The sequence below is a fragment of the Triturus cristatus genome, chromosome 7, assembly GCF_964204655.1.
Source record: "Triturus cristatus chromosome 7, aTriCri1.1, whole genome shotgun sequence".
In the NCBI taxonomy this organism is placed as follows: Eukaryota; Metazoa; Chordata; class Amphibia; order Caudata; family Salamandridae; genus Triturus; species Triturus cristatus.
Genome location: NC_140590.1, coordinates 284,209,407 through 284,236,637, shown reverse-complemented (window position 1 = coordinate 284,236,637; position 27,231 = coordinate 284,209,407). Strand labels below are relative to the sequence as shown.

At 45.7% G+C, this 27,231-nt stretch overlaps 1 protein-coding gene across 3 annotated transcripts in view; it reads right to left on the bottom strand.

The window, feature by feature from the left end:
* Positions 1 to 2,991: 2,991 nt before the first annotated feature.
* The window catches only part of GYS1 (glycogen synthase 1), a 187,395-nt gene continuing 163,155 nt past the window's right edge, over positions 2,992 to 27,231 (bottom strand). For all 3 annotated transcript variants that reach the window (XM_085616284.1, XM_085616285.1, XM_085616286.1), the window contains exons 12-16: positions 18,545 to 18,671; positions 17,131 to 17,226; positions 7,691 to 7,854; positions 6,758 to 6,838; positions 2,992 to 5,927 (exon numbers count right to left, since the gene is read on the bottom strand). In XM_085616284.1, the coding sequence (XP_085472410.1) occupies positions 5,595 to 5,927; positions 6,758 to 6,838; positions 7,691 to 7,854; positions 17,131 to 17,226; positions 18,545 to 18,671 (801 nt within the window). In that variant the 3' untranslated portion in view covers positions 2,992 to 5,594. The remainder of the gene's footprint in view (positions 5,928 to 6,757; positions 6,839 to 7,690; positions 7,855 to 17,130; positions 17,227 to 18,544; positions 18,672 to 27,231) is intronic.

Below are 27,231 nucleotides of genomic sequence, written 5' to 3'. Positions count from 1 at the left end.
GTCTGAGGTACCATGCATCCCTTGAGGATTAGAAAGTACAGGAAGTACACCCCTTAGCCGTGTTGTTGGGGTGGCACTGGTTCTAGGGATCCTGGAGTAAAAAAAGCATCTACCTCCTCCTGTAGGAGCCTCTTGTGTTCTGGTGAAAGGGAGTGTTTGATGGAGATGTTTGGTGGTGAGCTCCTGGCAGTAGCCCTGCTCTGCAATGGACAGAACCCATTAGTCTGAGGTGATGTTACGCCATTGTGGAAGGAACCCCTTCAGAAGTCCCCTGACCGGTATTGTTGGATTGGGGGTTGGGGAGGGAGCAGAAGTCACTGCTTGGGGGGGTGTGGCTCCCTTAGCCGCTCTACCTCTACTCCTGCTTTTGAGGAGGTTTCCCCTATAATGGCCAAGAATAGCCCTGAGAGGCTTGTGGTGGTGCTGCAGTTTCCGGTAGGGGGTGGAGGCCTCTGGCGTAGGTGGTCTTAGCACCACCATGGAATTGTGAGGAATGAGGGCGACTGAGACTGGAGAGCTCCCATTGCTTTGGCTGTATCTGTCTTTACTGATTTTTTGGCGCATCTGATCAACTTGAGGCCCGAAGAGGTGCTCCCCATCAAAGAGCATGTTGATAAGATGCTGCTAGTCTTCTGGCATGAAGTCAGACACAGAGCCAGACATGCCTGCGGATCAAGACGCTGGAATTTAGGTCTCTTGCGGCAGTGTCAGCTGTGTCGAGAGCGCACTGGATGGTGGTGATGGATACGGTTTGCCCTTCAGCTACAATATCTTGAGTCCATTGTTTGTAATCATCAGGAAGATGCTATATTTGGTCTCCCATTTTGTCCCACTGGGCACGGTCATACCTAGACAACAACTCTACAGAGTTGACAATCTGCCAAGAAGTTGCAGATTGTGAGGCAACCCTTTTCTCCACCTCATCAATCTTCTTAGTCAGTCTGGAAGCGGGGCATCTCCAGCATTTGCTAGTTTACGGGCGGTGTGCACCACCAGTCTAGCAGAAGCTGGCCTCTCATGTAGGTTGGGTTAAAGTATGATCGCTGTATTTCTTATCGACCCTTGGGGTGATGACCCTGGCCTTGGGTGGGTCTTTGGAGACCTACTGCGTAGGCTTAAGCACCCTTTTAAGCATGGGCAGAAATGGTGTGGCATGCTGGGTGTCGGAGTTTGTTTCCACCAGAAAGTCCTCCTTTTCTGGAATTGTGTGTAGGTCCACTTTGTGAAAAGTGGCCTCCCTGTGGATTACCCCCTGGCAAAAGGTAGTATCGCCTGGACGGGAAGGCTTGGCAGGGTAAAGGTAAGGGTCATTGTCACCTGTAGGGACAACACAATACTCGTTCCACGGGTCATCCCATGGTTCCGGGTCATAGAGCCATCATGAAGATCTAAGGGCTCCCCGTCCCATAGGAAGAATGTGCAGGGCCTCCAGGGAAGAAAGCGTGGCTCTGTAGTGGTTGAGGAGGAGGAGGAGGAGGAGGAGGAGAAGGAGAAGGAGAAGAAGGAGGAGGAGGAGGAGGAGGATCTGGAGGGCAGTGGACTGATGCCCCTGTCTTGACACTTTAGCTTTGGAGTTGGAGGGGGTTACAATGCTGGTTGGCCTTTAAAGGTCAGCTTCCTCTTGCAAGGGAATGTCTCCTGCACCTTTGGTGGAGGCTTTGTAGTGATTTTCCCCATCTGGGGATGAATGAATATTTTTTGGTGTTGATAGTCCAGCTTCTTTTGAAGGTGTTGAAGAATCTGCAGCTCCCGATCGTCGGAGTCTGCCATGGAAGGCCGATTGGGCATTAAAGGCTTTTTCTCTTCTACATCTATCGTTGATTTGGCTCTGAGGTGCCCCTCAGCTCTGGCGCCGAGACCCCAGAGGTCTTTGATAGAGCGGTTGGCACTGAGGTGGGCTGGGTCTTGGATGGATTGCTCGGCGCCTTGGCAGGAATCCGCTCCGAAGTCTTAGGTCAGTGCCTTCCATGGCTTGGAGGCAGTAGTGGCCAGAAGTCAGTGTCCCAGATTGTGGCCTCAATGCCTGGCTGCTGGAGGGGTGGCAAGTGACTTGGTCCGAGAACTAATACTCAAAGTTGTCGTCTTCTGACACTGGCCTGGCATGAGCTGCAGGTCTGGGACCTCGGAGTCTAAGGGGCCAAGGCTAAAGGGTTCCAGGCTGAAGGATGCAGCCTGCCTCGGATTCAGTGTTTTGCCCAAAGATGTGGGAGATATCATAGTCTCAGTGTTGTTCTATGGGGCATCAAGCAAGCAGACGGTTCCACGTGGTCTTTTCTGAGCGGAAGATGAAGCAAGCAGAGCAGGAGACCTTATTATGCTGAAGAGACAGGCAGAGGGTTGCAAACTGCGTGTTTATCTGGCCAGAGGACAAATGATGGCAGTGTGTACAGTAGCGAATGGATTTTTTTGCCCACCACATTGTTTGCACTGTCGAGCTCAAGAATCGGCGGAAGAAGCCTAAGAGGGGTGTTGACATCCCTAAGACATGGTTACGATGTTGAGACCCTGATGGAGGCAATGAAAAACTAGATTCACAGGGGATCTTAGGACTCGAGAGGTCTCGACGAAGAAAACAATGCGTCCTAGAGCCCCAGCAAAGAACATACAACCCAGACAGCGGAAGAAAACAATTTAACTATGGAGTCTAGCCCATGCGCTTTGCCAGTCATAGTCAGTATACCTTCTGACTCGAAAGACTTCTTTGAAGAAAAACAAGTTGTACATGTTTGAGCCCAACACTAGATGGCATGAGTTTGTAGAGCATGTGTTTCTACAGCTACACATGGCACGAACCAGGCTTAATACATGGCTTTTGCCAACTAGCCTTTGTTTACTATATTACAATGCATCTCACCTTTCTATATTTCTCTTGAAAACCAAGAGCCTCTTTTTAAAGTGTATGTTTCTGCTCAATGAATAATCAAAAACACAAAAATCACACAGGACTAAAACATGGCTTTGGCTAGACAGATGACCACATAGAACACAGTATTTTGAAATCGTAAAATTTATTTTTATATTCTTAAATACTCTTTCTCTCTTTTCTTTTCCCAATGACCTCAGATAACAAATAGGTTTCTCTTTTCTTCCTACATCAACATCTGCACACACGGACATAATACACAGAACACACCCAAGGAAATGAGCACACGTTTTAGCGGAAGATGTATAGGAGCTCTGCAAGATCTCTGTGGCACAGGGAGGGAGGCACTCTGGAAGACCTTCTGTATGTTTTAAAGGAAATGGTTGGAAGCGCATTCGGAAGAAAGGCTACAATGAGGTATCAGAAACGTGATGTTCACAGTTGTATTTACTGACTAAAAGTCACACAAAATCAGTGATGTCATAAATGCTGAATTGTTCAGTGCTACATAGCTGCAAAGTCTCTTATTCAGAAAACACTGCCCTTCTTGATGTTCAATGAAAATCACCTACACTCTATTGCACTGCCATGGGGTATCAACGAAGCTGCTCAGGGGAAATAGGATCCAAGAAGGGTAGATTGTAGGGTGCAACCGTGTTGTTTATCCATGATCGCAACTGAATGGACCATTTAAATTAGCAAGTGGAGTAAGACAGGGAATAGTCCAGATTGATAGTGGACATCTGTAGAAATTAAAAATAACTTCTAAAGACCAACCTATCCCCACATTATGGGAGCAAAAGGATCCTTAATGGCCTCTAACATAGTGGGCTCTGTTCTCGGTTTGCATGATTCCAAGATAAGACAGGGGGACCACAGATTCAATAATAATGTTAAACACTGGCAGTCAAAAAGTTATGCAGAAAGTAAAACAATAGTTCTGAGGTAGCATTACTAGCCAAGTGAACATCTCAATGATTTCGTCCCATGGTACGAATGCTTCACAAAAGATGGTACCAGCGTGCTTCTCAGAGAAAAATGTAAGAGGGTGTGTTGGACATAATAAATGCATGCCACCCCGACAACGACTTCTGCAGTTGATAGTTCAAGACAGAGACAGCACCTCTGTCCTTGGAGAAACAGGGCTTCGTGGTCTTCTAGACCAGTGCCCTTCAACCGTCCTCAACAATAACCGTGTGGATAGGTGGAGATTCTGCAGTCAACGGGAGTCTACACAGCCCCATACTGCTCTGTTTGAGCGTCCATGGCAAAGGGACACTGACGACCAAGGGGCATATAACACTCCCTAAGGACACGAGCTGCACCAAAAGATTTTCTTTGGAGCCAGGTTTCAAGAGAAGCCAGAACGTTACTGGCGACCTCCACCCAACTATCCTCTAAAGTAACTTTGATCCGAGATCACGGCGTTGCCCACATGCACCATTTTTGCACTACTTACTACACCTCCTCCTGCTGGAGTGACGTTGTAGGAAATCTGCAAGATGCTATGTGACGGCAACAATACACCAGTTCCAAACGCTCTTTTTGTTGGCCAAGAGTGTAAGTGAAAAAGTCACCTGCTTTTAAAGAGGTTCATCAATGTCCTGTGAACGGACGCTAAATTCATTGGCTGATATCTTGCCTTCACTCGGTCTAACATGGGTGAAGACCCTGCAATACAGGCCCATTTACAGAATGCATAAACAGAACCAATAGTTGTCCAAAACATGTCAGAAGCAGTACTTCCTCTGATAGAGCCCTACTTCAGCAGGTCCTAATCTTTGTTTTTAGAGTAAGGACCGAAACCATAGCCACCAAAGAAGGCATTGTGCTTTGAACTTTAGGTGGCCTGCCACCTGCAAGGAACACAGCTCCTCTGCTAGTCCAAACCAAAAACCAAACGGATACAGTATGTCTAATTCTATTCTGTGCATCTAGCGTTACCCAATGAAACTCAGGCTTTAGCACAGCAGAGATTTGGACAAATGCCTGGCTTTCCATTCTTGACATTACTACCTTGAATACTTTTTAGACACGGCCCATCTAGATTCACAACCATCCTCACAATCTACTTTCCAATACGCTCATAACAATAAAGACTCTGGCAATGGCGAAGGCTTAACGCATTCCAAGCTCGATTTACCCTACATCATTTTCAGATTCTTCTGTGCTTCAGTAAACTGGTGTAAATTCTAATCCTAGACTGATTTGCAAAACACATCAATACTGTGTGCATGATCCGGGTTTCATATGCTTAACAGGACTTTGATCACATCTGGGTTTGAGTAAACCAACCTTCCACAATTAGGTAGCATTACAGGAAGAGAAACATGTTCCAGGCATGAGCATGCAATAAACCGAAGATGTGCATGGTCTCACTTTACAATGATTGTGTCATAAAAATGTGAATCCAGGATGCTTTCTGAACTGATTTTAAACACCTTCAGATATTGAGCAGCTGGAACGAAAGCAGCAGCAAGAAAGACTGAATACACAACCAGAAGGATCAGAACCGTAAAGGGCGAAATAAAGTTCAAGATCAGTGTGCCAAGTGGATGGGGACAAAGAAAGCAACACTGGTGCAAAACTCCTCTCTTCACTGGCTCCACAAATGCCCTGCAAGGGTCTATAGAAGGGAACATCCGTTAATGCCACTTAGTTTCTGTTCCAGTGTGGTTCTCCATAACAACCGTTCATAAGCCCCAGAGGATCAACAAGAGGATGGGCACAACTAGTTTCTCTCTTCTAGAATGGAGTTGCTGGGACTGCTTAGCTCGCTTGGGCTGCTGGGATTGGTGGGTGTGCTGGCATTGCTGGCGTTGCTTGAGGTGCTGGCATTGCTGGTGTCAACAGATCCCTTCTTGGAACGCTTCCTCCACTCAGGAACAGGCCCTACCATGGCCATGGCTGGAGGCTTGATGTTCTGACGGTCCTTTTCAGCCTCCTCCTCTTCGTCGTAGCGCTCCTCATCCTCTTCTGTTTCGCTGTGGTGTGGGCTGGAGTGGCGAGACAGCGATGGGGATGGTGGGACGGAGGCAGGACGTGGGTACCGGAATCCTTGGGCCTGAAACATACAAGGATTAGGCTCCCAATGACCATGTGCAACCTTATACAAATTAACAATAAAGAAGTAAACCATTAAATAAACATCATAACCTGGGCAACCAAAATCTGGACTCAGGCACGCTTGGCTGCCTGGCAACATCAGCAGGGGACGTTAGCTACTCTATCTATAAATGGTACCAGATTGCAAAGCATTTAAACATCTCAAAGTCACAATGCATCACTGATAAATACTCCTTGCAGGTCATCAGGACAGTTGTGGCTTTAGAGGGTTGTGAGCATGGAAAGTAAGGATGGCTCAATATTGAGGATGCCTTCATGAACTGCTAAGCTGTGGCGCATAAAGCATGTAAGACACAGCCCAACAGTGTTAGACACATGATTTATCATCCATGCCAATATGCATGCAGGTTTCAAATGTTTTATTGCACATAAAAATATGGTGGGTTAAGGTCTATAGACAAAGAATAAACAAAGTGATGGGACCTGTCTGCTATGTTTACAGCAGCTAGTGACAGTGAAAAACTATAAACTAATCAAACAAACTCCAGTCACCATCCACAGCAAGCAGCCTCCCCACCCAAAAAGGTTGCCTCTTCACTTTAAATAAAATTGTATGAACAAGTTTACTGAAATAACTCAGCTGCCCTTTCACTTCTGGTGCAATCAGAAAACCGTGTGTTGACGACATTCAGAAGACCGAGCTTTTGAGGCATTCATGTGACAATAGTTTAAGGAGTCCAGATCCTTTTCAGAGTGAGACAAGTCTGCTATCAAGGTTCTGCAATAGGAGGCAACAGTGCAGAAAGGACTAGAGAGTGCAGTACTTACCGCGGTGGGTTCATGTGGCTCATAGGTGAAGTTGTCCGGGAACGCTTTGGCAAGAGACATGTGTCGAGCATACATATAATACTGTAAGATAGAAGCAGACAGCCACACATCAGAACTCCATCTAACATATAAATGCTTTAGTACAACCATGATATCTCTGGTGTAATCCCCTCGGTTCCTTGACATGCCTGTCTATTAACTTCCCAATTAAACTCAATGATTAATTCCTGGTCGATCTATTCCAGACCTTCTAAAATTTGTTGGAATCGCTCTACAGAACCAGTCCAAAATCCCTGCATTCCAGAATAAGATCCCTGCTAAAGTCTTCAAGATGTTTGATTTCCTAAAACTGGAATAACCATCCTTTTCCTGGCATGTTTTCTTTTTTGAAGGCTTACAGTAAGGTCTCTTCCATCGTGGTAATCTCTGTTCCTTAAACGTCCCCACATTTCTTGCAGTTTTATTCCTTCACCCTTCCCGGGTACTACTTGAAGTCTTCCATTCTCAGTCTGCTTCGAGTTGTGTCTCACATCTGTCCACTCCCACAGACAATAACTCTAGAAGGCTGCTCTCCTTTATCAATTCCTTCACATTCAGAAAGTTCCTTAGTCACCCCGAAACTCTGCAGTCTTGTTTGCAAATGTAATTTACTCACCAGTCAACATTCTGAGGAACCTGTTCATCCCTGGCCTGCAGTTTCCCTCTCATTCTCTTACTGGCTCGCTTATACTCAAGCTAAGTGGTCCTCCGTTACTCATGCGGGCACACTCGGATCACAGCACCATCCCAGATCATTCTCTTTTGTTTAATTGTCAGTTCGCTCTCTGCCACCTTCACCAATTATCCGTACCACGACACTCCGCTATCCGTGTCCTTCCTTCCCGCACCTCCCTTGCCCATCTCACACTCCGCTAGCAGTTTCCCCACTCTCACCCGTCCCAGGTACTTCCAGTCCAGCAGGTCTGACAGACGCTCGGTTCGGTTGCGCTGGATGATACGCTGCCGCCTCGTCTGCTGGCAAAAGCTGTACAGGAAGGAGGTCAGCTGGGTGCAGGAGTCGTCCAGACCCCGGAACCGTCGGTCCAAGATGTAAATTCCTGCAAGATAAACCGCTGGGAGTGAGAGAGTGCTTGAGAGAGGCAGCGTTAGAAACCTGTGACTCAAGACAATAGGGGAGCAAAGGACTGAAGGCCACAGAGAAGGAAAGAAAGAAGATAAATAGAGATTGGGATACCTTGCCCAGAAACAGGGAAGAAGAACAAGGTGACAATGGAGGAAGGGAGAGAGAGAGAGAGAAGCAACGGGTAAAAGAGGTTTCCGACAGTGGTCTGTATCTCTGGACCACCGGCATCTCGCTTTAAAAAGCAACGCCTTGTTCAGAACCAGTCAACAGACCGCTCATGAGACAAAAGCAAGCAAAGTACTTGTAATTCTACCCCCCCCCCCCCCACCACCCACAATTGCCATCTACATTAAATTCACACCACTAAATATTTCTGCAATTGTTGTTCCAAAAATACATTTAGAAAGATGAAGGCAACCTTTTCTGTGTTCAAACAATACCAACTAAGATCAAAAGCCAAGCTTCCGCATGAAACAAATCTGACAATCTAGCTTTAATCCTTGTACATAAAAGGGCCACATTACAACGATGGAGCAGATATGTAACTGCTTTACAAGAGAAACATTTTACACTCTTGTTTTACAGAAGGAGACTACACCCTGTTCCAGGAGTGCAGCATGGCGATAGCCATTTTAGAGGCAGAGGAAGGCTCTTGATAACCATTATGCAGTTCTTTCTCTGAACTTCTTTGGGGGAGGCTGGATCATTCTTTATGAATTAATTAAGATTTTTCTGATATTAACCATTCCATCTCCATCACAGAATCGTCTTTAGTATTCTTAAAATTGATCTAATTAATTAATGCTGAGGCCAAAGTCTTTGCGAAACGATTGCTTCCCGGTTGGCGCTACTCCTTACCTCACTCGTACATGCAGACCAATGCGGCCCTTTATGCCGGGCCGCAGCACAGCCCTTAACCTTCGCAGTCTCCATAATGTGATTGGCGGTCAACACGTTATTGAGGAAGACGCCATAATCTCATCATTGGATGCCAAAATTGTGTTAGATTCAATAGAGTGGCCATACCTCTTTGAGGTGCTACAACGCTTGGGATTTGCACCAAAGTTCTTGAGATGGATTAGGCGTTTGTATACAGACCTTACAGGACAAATTAAAGTCAACAATCGCACATCTCGCGTGTTCCCTCTGAAGAGGGGCACTAGACAGGGATGCCCCCTGTCTCCATTGGTTTTTTCCCTGATACTGGAGCCTCTGGAGTTATGGGTCAGAGGGGATGTTAGACTAAGGGGATTGAAATGGGCTGAGACACAAAAGGACAGGATATCCTTCTACGCAGACAATATCCTGCTTTATCTAGCAGCCCCCGCGAACTCACTTCACAGAATTTTAAATATCTTCACAAATTTCGGGAGATACTGGGTATACTCTATTAACTGGTCTAAATCGGTGCTTTTCTCACTACATGGGCTGGCTCCTAGACTCCCACCCGCATGTGCCATAGAGGTGGCAGGGAGTGGGTTCCGCTATTTGGGATTCTATATCACCCCGGATCCTAACACTTTGTATACTAACAATCTTGTAGCCCCACTGGTTAGGCTGAGGAGTTATGTGAAACACTGGAGGACAGTGCCTCTCTCCTTATTGGGCAGAGCGGCCCTTTTCAAAATGTTGGCGCTTTCCCGCTTTCTGTATATACACTGCAGAATTGCCCAATTGCAATACCAGAGTCTTATTTTAGAAGCATCGAGAGTGAAGTAAGGTCCCCATTATGGGATGGGAGGGTCCCCCACATAGCTTTGCACAAGCTGACTAGGAGTTGGTACTACACAAGCTGACTAGGAGTTGGTACTACAGAGGCATCGCTCCCTCGGATATACACCTTTACTACAGGGCCTCTCAGCTGTGGTGGTAAACCATTGGATTTATCGTCCCCCGACAGACCCAGTTTATCTCCTGGATAAATATCAGATAGGAGAGAGGGATATCTAGGGGCTCTTTACCCTAAGGCCAAGAGAGGCCGTTTCTTCGGTCCTATGGCTCAAACCATAGCTATCTGGAAGCAAGCCAATAAGAAACTTGGCTGGCAGGATACATCGACTCAGGCCACCCCACTGTGGACAACCCAAAAACTTGGGACGTGCCATCAACCTGGCTTCGACAAATGGGATACCACTGGTATCTCTACCATCGGACACCTTTGGAAAAAAGGGAAAATGGTGTATGATTTGGCTGGAGGGGAGATCTTCCGTTACCTACAAATCCGTCATGCTCTTAATATCGCACTCTTCGCGATTGGGGAGATATCAGAATTCCCCCCCCCCCCCCCCCCCCCCCCGGAGGATAGGTTACTCTTGGAACCACTGCCGAAAAAAGTAATATCACGTACTTATTGCAAGTTATGCAATAATCGGCCAGACCCACTTAGAAGCCTCCCCGAACAATGGCAGTCTGATATAGGCATACTAGAGGATGAGGATTGGCAAGCTGCATATATGTCTCCGAGAAAATAAGAAAAAAAGGACAACCAACTAATGGTTGACACTGCGCACTGTGCTAAGGGTAACAAAGTTACAAATGATTAATCACATTGACAAAACATCAATGAATACAAAAATGTGGCGTTCATGAAGACATATATTTTCAACATATATGTGAAGACAACATCACATTACATCATCATATAAAAATCTAAATTTGTACATAATGGTGGTCATCTACCACAAACAATTCAGAAGTGAAATATGTTACATAATACTTCAAGGTAGTCACAAGATGGTATGTTGGTGAGCCCAATGCATTTCGGGACTTAGCTGTCCCTTCATCAGGGGCAATCTGTGAAAAAATACATAAATATCATAATCAATAACAAACGCTGGGTATTTATATACAAGAAGAGTCCATGGTGGAGAAGTTTATGAATCATATGTTAGATAATACATGCCGTTGACCCAGACGTATGATAGACAGACCTTACATTTGCTGCTGCAAACAAGAGGAAATGTAATATAGACACCCAGAAACGTGGTTGCATCAAGCCGATGCAAGTGACTCAGGAGAAAACCAATAGGAATGAAATATAGTGCAAGAAATGGAAAAAGTGATCCAGGATAAGTATATAGTGTGATGCAAGAAGTATAAAAATAATGGCTGAAAAAGCCTCACCTCGAGTATTATGTTTTAAGATCTACAAAAAGAAATGGGGATGCTCGTGTACAACAATCTGCAAATGGATGAACTGAAAGGCAAAAGGAAGAAAGTGTAAAACCAAGTGTCTGTGTGGAAACAGAATCTATAAGGGGAAGAGAGCGTAGCCCTACTTACCGACTGTGTGGTATTAACAAATGATGGGAAGAAGGCTGAAAGAGATACAAGGAAACATCGTTTTGAGGATGGAAAAAAGTGAAAACAGTGAAGTACGTTATGACGCTGATGGTGATTGCCCCGAGTACGATTACTATACTCACTTTAAAAAGAAAGAGGGAGATGGCGTACCAAGGTCTCAATAAAGTTGGGAGTGTCACACAAAGTGAACACGGTGATCTGTAGCGAGCCCAAAACTTCAATAGAATACGTGAAAACAATTGTGCTCGTTCTGGCGCTGAGGCAAGCGCTGTAATAAATGATGAAAATAACGAGTGTCAAAAAAACATGACATGCTACCATAGCGGGTAGTAATCGAATTACTGGTTTACTACTGCACGGGTGCAGGATACTTACTCAGGAGTGCCGACGGCGATGCGAAGACCGATAAACACACTGGCGTCCTGTGGTAACGGCAGGATGTTCAGGTGTGGATAGCGCGCCAATAAATGGGATTTGAATAGCGGAAACGAAAGGTCAGGGAACTGGTGAAAAGAGAAAGTGGACTAGCAGGTGACGCCATGTTGAATCGGTATATCAACAAAACGGCAGAAGCCGGAAATGAGGAATGGCTGTTGAACATCTAAAGTGGAAAATGTAAAGGAGTGTGTAAAAAATTAATCGGTTAAAAGTATGAAATAGATATGAGCTAGTCAAGAGAACCAAGGAAAAAAAACCTAAATAAATATTGGAACAGGTGAGTATCCGAGTACCTGACTGATATGGGAAAGTAGGTGACGCCATGTTGAGTCAGAGTATCAACAAAGCTGCAGAGACGGCGGAAATGTGGAATAACTATTGGACTGCTAGAATGGTGAAAGTGGAACGGTGTGTAAAAAATAACCGATAAAACGTGTGAAATAGATGTGTGAAATAGATGTGTGCTAGTAAATGAACCGAGAAAAGAAAACATAAAAAATAAAAAATAAAGATGAGGACTGGTGGGAATCTGAGTGCATAGATGATATGAGATAGGTTTAATACTAGGGAAGATGTAGCATCTAAGGTTTGTGAAAATTTAAAAGAGTATTTAAAGTGTTTGTGTAAACAGAACTTGCCGATGAAGATCGGTATAGTTAGAAAAAGTGTGCTAATTAGCAACAAGAGGAAGAGTGCATGACCATATAATAAAGGTGTTGAAAAGGAAGACAGTAATGAGTCACAAGGTAAATAAAGCACTGGTACAGACAAGAATTTTTTTATATTTACAGGATGCATGATAGGTCTAAACGGTCATTAAGCCCACACGGGGCTAAGGTCTGCAATTTCTGAATCCAGAAAATCTCTCTGCGTAGAAGTAAATTGGTAGTGTCTACGCCTGGTCTGACATCAATGGTTTCAATAATCTGAAAACGGAGTTGGGAAATTGTATGTTTAGCTTCTGACCAATGCATGGCGAGGCTTGAAGTGCTGCTTTTGTTCCTAATCCTGGATTTGTGTTCTGTGATACGTGTTTTTACTTTTCGCTCGGTTTTGCCTACATAGGCCTTGCCGCAAGGGCATTTGATACAGTAGATGACACGGGTGGTGTTGCAATCACTGTTGTGTTTCAAGCAGATATTGGAACCTGATGTGGGATGAGTTAAAATGTTTCCTGTTATTACATTGTTGCAGTGGATGCATGCATGACATTTACGAGTTCCATGGTAGACATCAGGTTTCTCAACGGTCTTAGTGGATTTCAAAAGGTTCCGTAGATTTTTACCTCTGGTGTATGCAAACATGGGTTTCTCCATGAAGAGGTTTTGAAAATCTTGTTCTTGTTGAAGCAGTTCCCACCGTGAGAGAATGATGTTCTTGATTTTGGTTGAGGAGGCAGAAAAGCTACTAACAAATACAAGTCTTTTAGAAGGAGTACGCAGTTTCTGTTTCAATAGATCTGCTCGTGATGTAGCCATAGCTCTTGTTAAGCAATTGTGTAACACCTCCTGTGGGTATCCTCTCGATGCAAATTTTTTGGAAGTAATTAGTAGTTGAAGTGTGCTGTTATCAGGATCCGAACAAATTCTGCGTATTCAAGTGAATTGAGACAATGGCAAATTCGTGATAAGATGGCGGGGATGAAAACTTGAGAAAGTCAGAAGACTGTTGCGGTCAGTGGGTTTATGAAAAACTGTGGTGTGAAATTGATTCGAGGATGTTTTGGTGACTTGTACATCCAAGTAATGAATGGAATCCTTGTGAATGGTGTATGTCAATTGAATGTGAGTGTGGGTCCTGTTAAGGGTCTCAATCATGGAGATGAAAGACTGCACTGAGTCATTCCAAATCAAAAAGATATCGTCTATATAGCGAAAATATAGGCATATTTTGGACCACCATTCAGTGTTTGAGATGATGTTGTCTTGTTCATATTGTGCCATGTAGATGTTCGCATAGGCAGGTGCTCCCGAAAAGCCCATAGAAGTCCCATTCAGTTGTGCATAAAATTGCTGTTGGTACTGGAAGTAGCTGTTATGCAAGCAAAACTTCAAAAGTTGCAAAATCAAGATCTTCTCAATGTCAATGTCATCCATTTTGAGTAAAGCCCATTCTACCGCCTCAAGTCCTGCAGCGTGTGGGATCGAAGTGTAGAGAGCTGTGACATCAATAGTGCACAAAAAGATGGAGTCTTGAGGATCAATGGTAATCTGTTGGAGAACTTGGAGAAAGTGAGTAGTGTCTTTGAGATAAGTTTCCCAAGATTGTACAAACTTTTGGAGGTAATGGTCCAGGAATTTTCCAATGGGGTCAAAAATGGATTTGCAGCCTGATACAATTGGACGAAACGGAGGATCATGGGGGTCCTTATGAATTTTAGGGATCATGTACAGATGAGGGCGTTGTGGATTGGATGATGATAGAAAAAGCTGTGTGTTGTCGATCCATTCTTGTTCTAGTGCCGCGTTGAGAATAGCACTAAGTAGATCAGAAAGTTGTGCTGTGGGATCACATGATAGTGGCAAATAGGTGTTGGTGTCGGAAACATGTGCCAGAACCTTAGAGTGGTAGTATTCTGAGTCCATCACCACTATGGCGCCTCCTTTGTCAGCCGGTTGAATTGTGATCAAAGGGTTGTTGGACAATTTGAGTAGTACTTGGCGTTCATGTTTCGATATATTGCTGTGGTGTTTAGGTCTGTAGTTGAGTTTTTCCAAGTCTTTGTTGACCAATGTCTCAAAGCTGTCCAAAGTTTTGTGGGATGGAGGTGGCATAAAAGTGCTCTTCGGTTTAAATTGGTGTTGGGTAGGTGTATCATCTTGTGTGATGTTTGTTGCAACATCATTGAAGAAATGCTTTAAACGGATGGTGCGCATGAATCTGAAAAATTCTCCTTGTGTTTGTAGGTGGTTGGAATGAGAAGTGGGTACAAACGATAGTCCACGTCCCAAAAGGGACTTTTCTTGATTATTGAGGGTGTATGATGATATGTTGATCACTAGTTCACCGTTTTCCCGCTTCGTAAGGCTTTTCCGCTGCCTTCCTTTCCCTCTCCTGGTTTTTCTTGTGTGGTTGATTTGAACGTTTCTCTTGGTGGGGGTGGGCGCCCCTGATCCGTGGCCTGTGATAAAAAAGAGGACGTGGATGCAGTTGAAGAGGTAGGCATAGTATCAATTGGTGCACTAACCCCTGTTGAAGGAGAACCAGCTTGTTGGACAAGGTTCACTGAGGAGGCCGGTATGCGGCTTGTGGTGGTATCTTTTTCTGACGCCAGACTTTCGTCGGAAGTAGTAGGTGTTTTCTTGTTATTAAATCTTTTGCGAGTGTATATCTCGGCCCACGTTTAAACCTCATTCAGTTTATAGTCGATGGTGTCGCGTCTGTATTTTCGTAACTTGCCTTCTTGTAGCTCCCTCTCATAACCATCCAATTTTTGGTTAAGGATTTCCAAGTGTAACTTCCAAGAATCTGCTTCCATGCGAAATTCTAACTCATTTTTTAAAGAAAAAATTTCTTCTTCTAAGTCTTTGATGGTTTTCGACAATTCTTCAATGATTAGGAGTATAAGATCTAATGAGCACTTATTAAGGATTGAGTACCATTTGTCCATGAAAACTGTATTCAGGTGAAAGCGGAATAGCATTGGTTTGATGGCCAGACGTAGTCCACGCGGAATTCTCTTTGCCTTATGATATTGAACAAGGGTAGAGGCATGTAGTCTCTGATTAAGCTGTCTCCTTTTTTTTTTTTTTTGTCCGAGAGAATAAGCCATTCCACTTAAGTTCTGACTTATCTAACTGAAGGTACTGCATAGATTGTATTTCACCAGGACCATACTTATGAAATTTGGGCGCAGGGAGGATGCATCCTGCCTTAGGCAGTGCACCGAGGAGGCTACCCTATACCACAATCTATGGGAATGCTCACAAGTTATGGCTCTTTGGAAAGAAGCCACTCGTCATATGTACAGGGCTATTAGGAAGGATATCCGGCTGACGCGGAGACTGGGGCTGCTGAACATTTGGGAGGCAACAGATTGGGTCACCTTTGGTTATACACTGGTGAAACGGACAATTGCTATGCATTGGGGGGTTGCTGAGGTGCCGTACGTTAGGGGATGGGCAAAGGAGCTAGACAAATTCATTACAGATGAAAAAGAGGTGTTTAAATCCAGAGGATGCCCCAAGAAATGGGACAAAATATTTGGCAAATGGAACAATTATCAGGGAAGATATGAGTCTCTCCTACTGTAGAGATGGAGATGCAAGAACAAAGATATGGACATGTATGAATAGCTGTATGTGGATGTAATATATGACAATTATAAGTGCATTATATGTAAGTATCCTATTGATACTGTGTTAATGGGGACTGTTCAGATCTATAAAATAATAAAAATATCTTATAAAAAAAATATTCATAAAATTGAAGATAATCGTTCAGATCACGAGGTAAAAGGATGTTTAACCAAATATGTTCTTCTGAAATGGCCGGGCTAGTTGTGTGTTAATTCTGGAGTCTGGTTCCAAGCAACAGAGCCTGCTAAAGGTATGAGCTGATCTTCAACTAGCTGCTCTATAAATTTCAGAAACAATACTATTTCTTATGGTGGCAGTATTGGTATCCTGGCCCATTGTGGAAATTACTTTAAGCGTTCCCAGGAGGGGTCTATTGGATTTCAGATAAGATGTAGCAAAACATGATACTATCTATCTTGCTATGGACAGTTTATAGGTTGTTTAAACTTTCTGATGGTTTTGTTAAAGTAGTAACTTTCCTCAGACCATTCGACAGACTTTTTTTTTTACCATTCCTGGGATCCATAAAATGCTGACCAATGGAATGGTGAAAAAAAGATGGAGGTGTATGGGTAATGTCGGAGCCAGATTTAACCAAATACAGGATACAAGGAACCCTCCACATTCGTTTATCCTATGCTCTCTCACCACAGGCCATGTCCTTCACCCCTATCTTGCTCCGTCCACCCTTGAAACGCTTTGGAATCTCTTTCCCATGCTCCCCCTCTCCCTGCCTTTGAGCTGAATGCCTCCTCGGTCCCCTTCCCGTACCCCATATTTAGTCGTGCTTCCCTCAGTATCACTTTTCCAGTGTCTCTCTCTGACTCCAGAGTCTTGAATTCAGCTCAGGTGACCGAAAGATCACAGCATACATAAATGCATGTTTGCTTAGTGCCAGAAGTGGCTTAGAAAAGTTTGCAAAAAAGAAAAACACTTCAGATATTCGTAAATGAACAGCTGTCACTGAGAAATACAGTGATGTGATCTGCAGTTCGCGGTGAGGAATGCCTTAGACCACTATCCTTCTGAGGTCGGTAAATTGAGTAACATCAAATTTGGCATACGTGCAGTATCAAGCGCTCTTTGGAAAATCTATTTTTATTGCACTTGACCACAACAACTAAAACCAGATGGTGACCATATGCTAATCCAGGCAACATATAAGACGTAGAGGAAGGGGGCGGCGATGCACACAGCACATAAGTACTGACCGTAGGCCGAGGGGTCCGCGATGTGCTCTTCCATGAAGCACCCGAAGCCGGACAGGTTGGTGGAAATGCTGGGTATCCCCATCACGGTGCATTCGGCTAAGAAAGGAGAGAGGTCAGAAGGTTTACTCTTGCATGCACCACACTGTGAAACACAACAAAGGCCAGGACAGCATTAAAATCATGTTACGAGGATGGCACTGACAGCACATATATACATACATACTACCAGAAAGTCCTAGGATTTTTGGGGCCCTGGGCAGGAATGGAAGAGGCCCCCCTAATTTGCATATGGCGCAACATCATATTAATACTATACTTGACTTACTCCTATGGAGTTGTTGAAGCGATTTTGCATGAAGCAACTTTACTGATGCAATATCAACAGGAACATAAATAATTGCACTGATAAAATAAGTTGAAATATTTTAAAACTATGTAAAGTGTAAATACATTAAATTATTCACTCTGGGTAAAAAAGCTTTCCCCAGATTTCTACAAAAAAAAAAATATCTTTACTCCAGTGTTAACATTTCTTCCAGGCTAGTATGTTGTATGTATAGTTATGTGGTATTGATATAGTGTAAACGAAACATACCACTGCAAAGCCCAGGGTAGGGGGTCCTCTCTTGTGCCTCTCAGCAATTGTGTAGTGCTGAGAGGCCAAGGGAAGGGGGGGGGGGGCCTTAGGCCTCACAGTGATGGGGACCAAGACAACAAATGAGGCACCCTCGTGTGGCTGCTGTTTCCTCCACCCCGCCCTTCTGTGAAGGGTGTTAATCTTCACCCCCACCTCCCTAGACAATCTACCTTGCCCTTTGAAGTGGGAGGTGCGAGGCCGAGCCACACCTGGCTGCTAAATATTGCATTGATTGGGGGGTGGGGGCACAAGAGGAGCACATAGCGTGGGCAGAAATGCATGAAAAAGGCTGCTGTGGACTGTCACCAACTGAAGCAGGACCCCATGTGGGTACAGTAAAGGTGGGGCCCTGGGCAGCAGCCCACACTGCACATACCTAGCGCCAGCCCTGCATACTACATCGAAGTGAGATCATTACAATAACAGGACTTGGAGAGGAAACCAGCAGGAGTGAGATAGAAAAGGAGTCAATTGACAATTCGAATGCCATTCCCTATTCAGACACAAGGTGGCAGAATAATACAAAGAATGGACACCAATAGCACCTCAATGGTGCAAAAATCGAGCGAGAGACTAATAACGAGCCAGGCAAATGAAAAGAGCGAAAGTTGAATGCAAATTGTAACCGGAAACGATGAAGAAAATGTAAAAGGGCTAAAATTACAAACAAAACAGGACCACAATAAATAGTAAGTGAAGACAAAAACACATCAAGACTAAAAGGGGGAAAGCAAAGGGTACCTCACAATTAGTAACAGCGGAGGGGTGAGCTCTTACCAGGCGTGTAGCCCCAGGGTTCATAGTAGGATGGGAAGACCCCCAGGTGGCATCCACGCACAAACTCTTCATAATCCACCGGCAGGAGTGGGCTGGTGGAGGACAGGAACTCTGGGTGGAAAATAACCTAGGAGGAGGAGACAGGAGACTGTTAATGCACACACAGAGAGAAGGAAGACACGGAGCCTGTTTATGCAGAGGGGAAGATCATCAGAACACTAATGCACAACTAGAGAGAGAAGGAAGAAGACACTGAGCCTGTTAACGCACACCTAGCAGAGGGCAAGACCACCAGAACACTAATGCACACTAGAGAGAGAAGGAGGAAGACACTGAGCCCGTTAACGCACACCTAGCAGAGGGCAAGACCACCAGAACACTAATGCACACCTAGAGAGAGAAGGAGGAAGACACTGAGCCTGTTAACGCACACCTAGCAGAGGGCAAGACCACCAGAACACTAATGCACACTAGAGAGAGAAGGAGGAAGACACTGAGCCCGTTAACGCACACCTAGCAGAGGGCAAGACCACCAGAACACTAATGCACACCTAGAGAGAGAAGGAGGAAGACACTGAGCATGTTAAGGCACACCTAGCAGAGGGCAAGACCACCAGAACACTAATGCACACTAGCAACAGCAGCAGAGAGGTGACAGAAAGAAGGAAATCCAGGTGGAAAATAACCTGAGAGAAGGAGGCGGGAGAGTGTTAAGGCACACCTAGAGAGAGGAGGAGGAAGACACTGAGCCTGTTAACGCACACCTAGAAGAGGGCAAGACCACCAGAACACTAATGCACACTAGCAACAGCAGCAGAGAGGTGACAGAAAGAAGGAACTCCAGGTGGAAAATAACCTGAGAGAAGGAGGCGGGAGAGTGTTAAGGCACACCTAGAGAGAGGAGGAGGAAGACACTGAGCCTGTTAACGCACACCTAGCAGAGGGCAAGACCACAAGAACACTAATGCACACCTAGAGAGAGAAGGAGGAAGACACTGAGCCCGTTAACGCACACCTAGCAGAGGGCAAGACCACAAGAACACTAATGCACACCTAGAGAGAGAAGGAGGAAGACACTGAGCCCGTTAACGCACACCTAGCAGAGGGCAAGACCACCAGAACACTAATGCACACCTAGAGAGAGAAGGAGGAAGACACTGAGCCTGTTAACGCACACCTAGCAGAGGGCAAGACCACCAGAACACTAATGCACACCTAGAGAGAGAAGGAGGAAGACACTGAGCCTGTTAAGGCACACCTAGCAGAGGGCAAGACCACCAGAACACTAATGCACACCTAGAGAGAGAAGGAGGAAGACACTGAGCCTGTTAAGGCACACCTAGCAGAGGGCAAGACCACCAGAACACTAATGCACACCTAGAGAGAGGAGGAAGACACTGAGCCTGTTAACGCACACCTAGCAGAGGGCAAGACCACCAGAACACTAATGCACACCTAGAGAGAGAAGGAGGAAGACACTGAGCCTGTTAACGCACACCTAGCAGAGGGCAAGACCACCAGAACACTAATGCACACCTAGAGAGAGAAGGAGGAAGACACGGAGCCTGTTAACGCACACCTAGCAGAGGGCAAGCCCACCAGAACACTAATGCACACCTAGAGAGAGAAGGAGGAAGACACTGAGCCTGTTAACGCACACCTAGCAGAGGGCAAGACCACCAGAACACTAATGCACACTAGCAACAGCAGCAGAGAGGTGACAGAAAGAAGGAAATCCAGGTGGAAAATAACCTGAGAGGAGGAGACAGGAGACTGTTAATGCACACCTAGAGAGAGAAGGAGGAAGACACGGAGCCTGTTAACGCACACCTAGCAGAGGGCAAGACCACCAGAACACTAATGCACACTAGAGAGAGAAGGAGGAAGACACTGAGCCTGTTAACGCACACCTAGCAGAGGGCAAGACAACCAGAACACTAATGCACACTAGAGAGAGAAGGAGGAAGACACTGAGCCTGTTAACGCACACCTAGCAGAGGGCAAGACAACCAGAACACTAATGCACACTAGCAACAGCAGCAGAGAGGTGACAGAAAGAAGGAAATCCAGGTGGGAAATAACCTGAGAGAAGGAGGCGGGAGAGTGTTAAGGCACACCTAGAGAGAGAAGGAGGAAGACACTGAGCCTGTTAACGCACACCTAGCAGAGGGCAAGACAACCAGAACACTAATGCACACTAGAGAGAGAAGGAGGAAGACACTGAGCCTGTTAACGCACACCTAGCAGAGGGCAAGACCACCAGAACACTAATGCACACTAGCAACAGCAGCAGCGAGGTGACAGAAAGAAGGAAATCCAGGTGGAAAATAACCTGAGGGGAGGAGACAGGAGACTATTAATGCACACACAGAGGAGAAAGAAGACGCGGAGCCTGTTAATGCAGAGGGCAAGACCACCAGAACACTAATGCACACCTAGAGAGAGAAGGAGGAAGACACTGAGCCTGTTAACGCACACCTAGCAGAGGGCAAGACCACCAGAACACTAATGCACACCTAGAGAGAGGAGGAGGAAGACACTGAGCCCGTTAACGCACACCTAGCAGAGGGCAAGACCACCAGAACACTAATGCACACCTAGAGAGAGGAGGAGGAAGACACTGAGCCTGTTAACGCACACCTAGCAGAGGGCAAGACCACCAGAACACTAATGCACACCTAGAGAGGAGGAGGAGGAAGACACTGAGCCTGTTAACGCACACCTAGCAGAGGGCAAGACCACCAGAACACTAATGCACACCTAGAGAGAGAAGGAGGAAGACACTGAGCCTACTAGCTTGGGGCTCACCTTTCAAAAGTCCACTCCACACAATGGGGAGGTGGGGTGTGTGGAGGAGCTCCAGTTAGAGAATCCACCAGAAAGAGCAAAACCAAAAGGGAACCAACGTATTCTTCTGTTGGATTCTTCCAACTGCAGATTTCTCTACCAAAGCAACCCATGCCGAAGACACGGGTCCGAGGAGTGGATTCACCCAAGGAGGTCCTGCAGGACCAAGCACACTGGCCCACTCTGTTGACTTAAGAGATGGTAACTAGCGCCAGGTGAAAGTATGGGCAGACACCCCCACGGGCCCGGGAGATGTCCAGAACAAGAACATACCAAGCCAGGGCCATTGAGGAGCCTCCTGCCCCAGTGAACAAGCCCCAAGGCCTTCCAGAGGATCGCTTGTGCCAGCGAATAGCACAGCTTGATGCAGAGGACTATCCATCGCAATAGGGTCTGCGTCTGGGCTGCCTTGTCTTTATTTGCACCCCCAAACCCCATGATCATAAACAAGGTGCACCTAGTCCTATCAATGTCGAAACGAAGGGTGCGTCGTTGGTCAAAGCGGTCAAGTCTCTCCTCGTCTTTAGCTAGATGAGAAGACAACGCAGAAGCAAGATGTACTGCTCTACATGGAACAACAATACCACTTTTGAGAGAAAAATGCAGGTGTCCTAAGAACCAGCGGGTCAGGGAGTACACAGAGGCGGAGCTGAAAAGGCCTGTGACTCACTGATGCGATGCACAGAAGGGACATCAAAGAGCAAGAGCTTTCAAGGTCTAACGCAAAAATGAATGTGTCCGTCTGTAACGCAACTGGTGCTCATATAAAGCGCTCCGATACCTTCGGGTCTACTTCCCCCAAAAAAGTCAGGAGGATAAGGGGACAGATATGAAGTGCTCACACATATGGTATAGGTTGCTCATCAGCGCACATACATGGATGCCTGCTGCTGCTATACAGGTACACAACTCGGAAAGATAAAACCTAAAACATTTAAAGTGATTGAAAAGTTGGGTCTCAAATATTTACAAAAGATAAGTAATGAAGGGAGTGCTTGTAGTTCTGGAAGGAGTTTGTTTCGCTGTTTTGCTATGGGAACCGAAAAAGCCTCAGAAACGGTTTTAATCCTGGAATATCTGACAAAAATTAAACGGTGGCGTGAAAAGATTGTTTGGGGGGCAATGCAAGTGAAATTTTGCAGACTTAAATGCTAGGGAACATGAATGGATGATTCAAGGTACAATGTCCAAGGATTTAAACAGAGCGATTTTCTAATGCGCTCAAAAAGGGAGAGATGAGATCGTTCCTCCTTGGCCCAGTAATAAGATTTTCAAAGAAGGCATCCTGCACAAGCTGCCGCCATGAAGGGGTTGGTTAGGAAGAGCTCAATAAAATCCCATAGTCCAAGCAGGACTGCACAAGAGCCATTACCAAGGTGATGTGACAGCCTGGGCCAATAAAAGGAAGAATCTTCAGATGTTTTATATGCCCGAGGCAGGGGTTCATCACTTTGGGGATCTGAGGCTGAAGAAGCAAAGCAAAGGTGTTGCAAATTCTGTCGTTCTGCATACCTTCACCAGCAGCAGGACTGAAATTTCCAACCCACAGTTGCAGTGGCGGCTGGTGACATTTGAAAGTGGTGAGCGTAAAATTAGTGGTGGAGCACACCACGGCGAGCGACCTAATAAGGGTTCAGGGGTGTTCTCCCCAAGATACATTTTTGAAAAATGAGTGGGCAAATGGTGCATTTTCAAGCCCCAAATCTGCTTAGGGTGACCCACAATTTTAATAGTCATGGTAGACTACCAGCACTGTCCGATTCATCAAAGCAGCACACCTCTATGGAACCCAAGGGAGAAACACAAAAATACCACATATAATGCCTGGTATTCGTCAGAGCTAAGAGATGTGCGCATAGCAATCAACAGCTAAACAGGCAATCGCGAAAAGGCAGACCAAGCTCGGATTCCAAAATACATATTCAACATTGAACAAGAACCTATAAAGCCAAATGCTGGAAGGCATTTTAGAGCCTAATTCACAATATAATTTAATCTGAGAAATCAACATACTCAATGGATGTACGACCCTGGGAGGTTTACTTATGAAGCCTCTACCATGAGTGATTATTAACACACAATAGAGAAAGTTTGCCTGCCATCACCAAACCAGGCTCTTTCCACAAACGTGTTTATAACTTTATTTATTAAAAACTGCTAACCTAACATCTGTGAGAATGAGCCCCCCAAAAAAGGAGTGAATGAGGAGCATAGCGCGCCATGTAACTCTGTAAACTCAGTCATTAGCATGCAGTGTGCATTTTGGTAGCGCCAACTCAGGGAGCCAAGAGTCTCCAGCCGCTAAGTATGAGGTGAAATAAACACCTCGAGTCAACTTGAATAGAATTATAAATATGGACAGACATATTGACGAAAATCGTGGGTGTGCCTTATGGACGCCCTGCAGGGCACTCTTATTTACAGCGCTTAGAAATGAAGGAGTTGTGGTAAAAAAGAACTTTCGTTTTAATCATTAAATGATTATGGATTGTGTGTTTTGCATACCCAACATTTCCCCAGGGCTGCTTCAGTGTTCCCCAATTGATTAAATTCATTTCAACGCATAGGGAACTCGTCACGCGATAGGTGCAGACTGCTAGCATATCGAATGGTGATGTTTTAAGGATGCATTTTGGCCCTGAAGTGTCATAATATTGATTGGCAGTGTAGCTTATATTTACCACTGAAGGTTCTCCAGGAGCTCATAAGAAGGTTCGTGGAAGTATGGCAGATGTGGACAGGAGGGTGGCCTGCCTCATCGGGCAGCTGTTAGCCATGGCTATATCCGGATAATGTTCTCTGTACTGTTCTAGGACTACCATTGGTCATGTTGTGTCATGATGCATGAATGTGCGCTATTCACCATGACACATGCATGTAAACCGATCCCATCTTGGGCTAGTTACAAAACAATGCCATGATGATGAAGTGTGCATCTCAAAGCATGCACACAGAAGCATTGTGGCACATTGGAGGCCTTTTTGGCTATTTTAGTTCACTGTTCTAAGAAAGCTGACTGCCATTAGAGATGTCCGGTTTGCAAGGTATTCTTGAAACGGAGCTATGGGGCAATGGATTCCTGAGAGACTTCCACGTCTCACACGTGGTTTTAAAATCTGAATCCATAAATGCCACTATTCCCAATTACCAAGGTATTAGGCCTGAATTGAGTACTTTAGATGACCCAGTGGAAACACGCCCCCGCCACCATTTAAGGTAGGACAGGGCAGCCACAACTGAGGCTCACTGGGTCCCTCTTACCTCTGGGCCTCGGTGCTACTGCACCTTTTTTTGCACTGATCGCTCCGCAGCTGCTGCACATTCTCCTCTTTGCTCAGCGCCAACGCCGTGAACTGCCCGTGTTACCATCATGGGACTCGGCCCGTTGCCATTATGGGCTCTCTACAGGGCCCAGAGGCGCTGGACTGAGGCTGACCCGCCAGTCATTCTACCGTTCACGTAGCCATAGTCTGCTGCCACATGCCTTTGTTTCTACTGGAGGCCAATATATGGAGCATGTTATACTACACAAAGAACGCTGTGTTCCTTTCTACTGGCGCCCGATTTCGTGTACCACACCAAGCTGCCTTTTCATCACTTCGAGCTTACCCTGTGTTCCAATATTCAGCTGTAATGTCCTTCAGCGCGACCTCTCGCAGACCCTCAGACCAAGCAGGCCTCAGACATTGCATGGTATATAAACTAGCTGATAATGGCACTCTTCCCTGCAAGGCAATAATGCTCTGAGAGAACCGCGCCATTAAAGACCTCTGGTCCAAAAACCTACCCACCGAAGCTAAGCAGTCAATATTGTACATCCCTGGTCCCTGGCAAGACTAGAGTCTGCTTCCCCATCGTTGCTCTACCGCTCTAGCCCATAACTTTAAAAAAGGCCCACCTGGGCTGCTGGTGAACTTCCATGCCGACTCCCGAGTTCAGTCGAGGAGTCAGTGCTGCTGTGGTGGCACCGGCAAGCAACAACAGTGCACAAAAATGATGGACTGTCTCGGGGGGCTGCAGTCGTGTCCGTGATGCAGTGGCCAAGGCTTCATTCCAGAAAGTTCCACCACCACAGAGTGCAGACACGTGCGGGAAGCAGTCTGAGATAGAGTCTGCGCAGACTCGAATACTCTGCTTCCGGTCTGCCACACCCCCTTTTCCCAACTCGTCACAGTGTGGGTCCCACCACGCCCTGGAATGAGTTGGGAAAGGGCTGGGTGATAAGCTCTCTACTCTCTGATTGATATGGAGGGTTAGCGATACTGGGCTTGAACTTTAAACGCCCGGGGCGAACTTTGCCTTCACGCCATCAGGGGGTGGAGACTGGGCCCTGAAGGAATATGCTACTTACCAGTATGCATCTGTTCTTGGCATGTAGAGCTGCAGAGTTGTACACTTAGGGCTGTGAGGTTGTCAGCACAGCAAACACTTGGCTTCTTTGGGCCCGCAAGGGGGAGCATGCAAGGGGAGAGTCACGTGACATGCCTCCAGCCGCCACAACGAACGGCCACTGTCATGGCGGCGGTAATATGGAGACTATTATTTAAATAGAAGACATAAAAAGCGTTAAAAATACATGGATATTTTTTATAATCAATAAAATATGATGTGCATCAGTATTGAGCACTTTGGTAACGGGGGCACAGCCACGACGCCCTCAGGGAGAAACCGCCACTGCACAGTTGGAAACACCACCAATCCCCTGAGATCATCAGCTACGGAGGACACCGCTAGCTCCATGCGGTGACCCGGTGAAAAGCAGGCCTGACGGGATGGAGCAAACCATTTGTCTCGATAACAGGATGCAACTGGGTAAAGACCAACAATTTCTCCAGACAGAATGGTAAGGAGATAGGGTGGTAGTCACTGGGGTCATTAAACGAGAGAATTTTCTTTAGTAGGTGTATGGGTTGCCACAGGGGAAGAAAGACAATCAAACCCTCAGAACAGTTATGTGCTTGTAGTATGTGGGCTCCACAGTAGGTTTGCTTTGCTACGTATATCTGTTTCTTCTAATTGGAGAGTGAAGTAAATTACAGGTGTTTGGATTTGTGACTGTATTTCAGTCTTCTTTCAGCTCTGCATGCCTCTAACTTCAGGGCAGCTTCATGTGTATGCTAAGGGCAGTTTCAAGAATGAGGACTCAGACTGTGGCAGGTTTTATCGTTTTAGAAGTAGAATTGTGTCCTCAAAATGTGTCATCTTCAGTTAGCTTCAGGATCCTGCTATGATGCTAAGGAGGGCAGGTATGTGCATAGCCTTTAGGGGACACAAAGGCCATCGGCATCTCTGTATTACTACATATTTTATAGTACTAATTTTCTGATCTTTTAAGGTGAGGGGGGGGGGAAGGCTAAGTGGTCGGTCCAGGCCAGAAGAATTATATAATTTGTGCTAGAAGTGATGAGGGCATCAAGTAGGCGGGTGCTGAGTGATGCGTGTTCTCTTTATTTATGAATGTGAGATTGAAGACTTGTAGGTCTTTGAGAAAGCAAAGGGTAGCCTGGCTTACTGTTACAACCGGAGGTTAAAGTCTCCGAAAATAATAGGATATTCGCTGTTGGAAGGAAAATTTCCCTTGATCATCAATTAGATCTACAGTAGCTCCTAGATTGATTTGGGGAGGGCGTACAAGCAGAGCAGGTTTATAATATTAGCAAAAGGTTTGCACATGCATGCTAGTGTTTCTCCCACAAGTGTTGTCAAAGGATTTAATTTATTGCAAGACCATTTTGAGAAATCTGCTACGCCACTGCCAGTTTTGCCCTGCCAATCAATCCGAAGGATAGAATGATTGGGTGGCAGCAGCTCATCTAGAGAATTATCTGAACAGTTTTGCA